Raw genomic sequence first — 1,136 nt, forward strand, 5'->3', positions numbered from 1 at the left:
TAATTGCAAGTATGTATGCATTGGCAGGCACACAGCATGCCTTGTACGCATGGTTGTTGAACCGACGGGTGACGACTACAGCGAATGCATTGCGCAGATGATGATGTGTGCTGGCTGAGGGTGTGTTGCGGAAAACTGCTAGTACCTCTGGGTCCATCACAATAGCTGTCAACCTGATATGTACAATCAAACATATACTACATTTGAAGTATGTCTCTGGTATAGTTAAGGTATATCAGCTCATATCATCCAATCGTAGCGTATAATATCAATTGGTACAATAATATCATATCATATAACTCAATCATATCATATCATATAATCCAACCATAAGATGTCATATTATAACAAATCATATCATATCATATATTTCAATCACATCATGTCATATAATCCAATCATAAGATGTCATATTATATCATATCATATCACATCATATATTTCAATCATATCATATCATATGTCATACTATATTACATGATTCAATCATACCATATCATACCATATATCATATCATATCATATATATTTCATTCATATCTTATCATATCATATCATATCATATATTTCAATCATATCCCATCATTCAACACAGTTCGACAATATCACATCATAATGTCATATCTGACACAAACTGATATACCCCATTCAATATCATGCCATCAAACAAATAGCAAACACGACCCAGGCATGCACTTTGTCACAGCCATCCACGCAGTACAAGTGGGTACCCAGATGGTACCTCCATATATCTCAAGTGTGTACATACGAGCTTACATGACGCCACCACATCACCTGAAGTAAACAGCCTCTTCATCTGCAAATGTGGTTCGTCTGGCGTGTTGGTACATTGGATATTTCCCCATTTTGCACATGGTAGTTCTGGCGATCTTATGTTTGGGTTGAATCGGCAAGGGAGCCGGCATATCGGGACTGTCGGCACCCGAATGGCTGCTGCTTGAGGTCTAGAATCATTGTATGTATACATTAGAAATTTCTACACACATATTTATACATATATACATATATACATATATACTATAAACATACATACATACATACATATATATATATATATATATATATATATATATATAATATATATATATATGTATATATGTGTATATGTGTATATAT

General features: G+C 34.3%; 1 protein-coding gene across 1 annotated transcript; it reads right to left on the bottom strand.

Annotated features, from left to right (window-relative positions):
- Positions 1 to 790: 790 nt before the first annotated feature.
- Positions 791 to 964, bottom strand: SARC_16852 (hypothetical protein; the record flags this gene model as incomplete). The annotated part of the gene is made up of 1 exon (XM_014289046.1): positions 791 to 964. A coding segment is annotated over one exon (174 nt), but the record flags the coding sequence as incomplete, so codon positions are not given.
- Positions 965 to 1,136: the final 172 nt, after the last annotated feature.

Source organism: Sphaeroforma arctica, assembly GCF_001186125.1.
Source record: "Sphaeroforma arctica JP610 unplaced genomic scaffold supercont1.9057, whole genome shotgun sequence".
Taxonomy (NCBI): Eukaryota; class Ichthyosporea; order Ichthyophonida; genus Sphaeroforma; species Sphaeroforma arctica.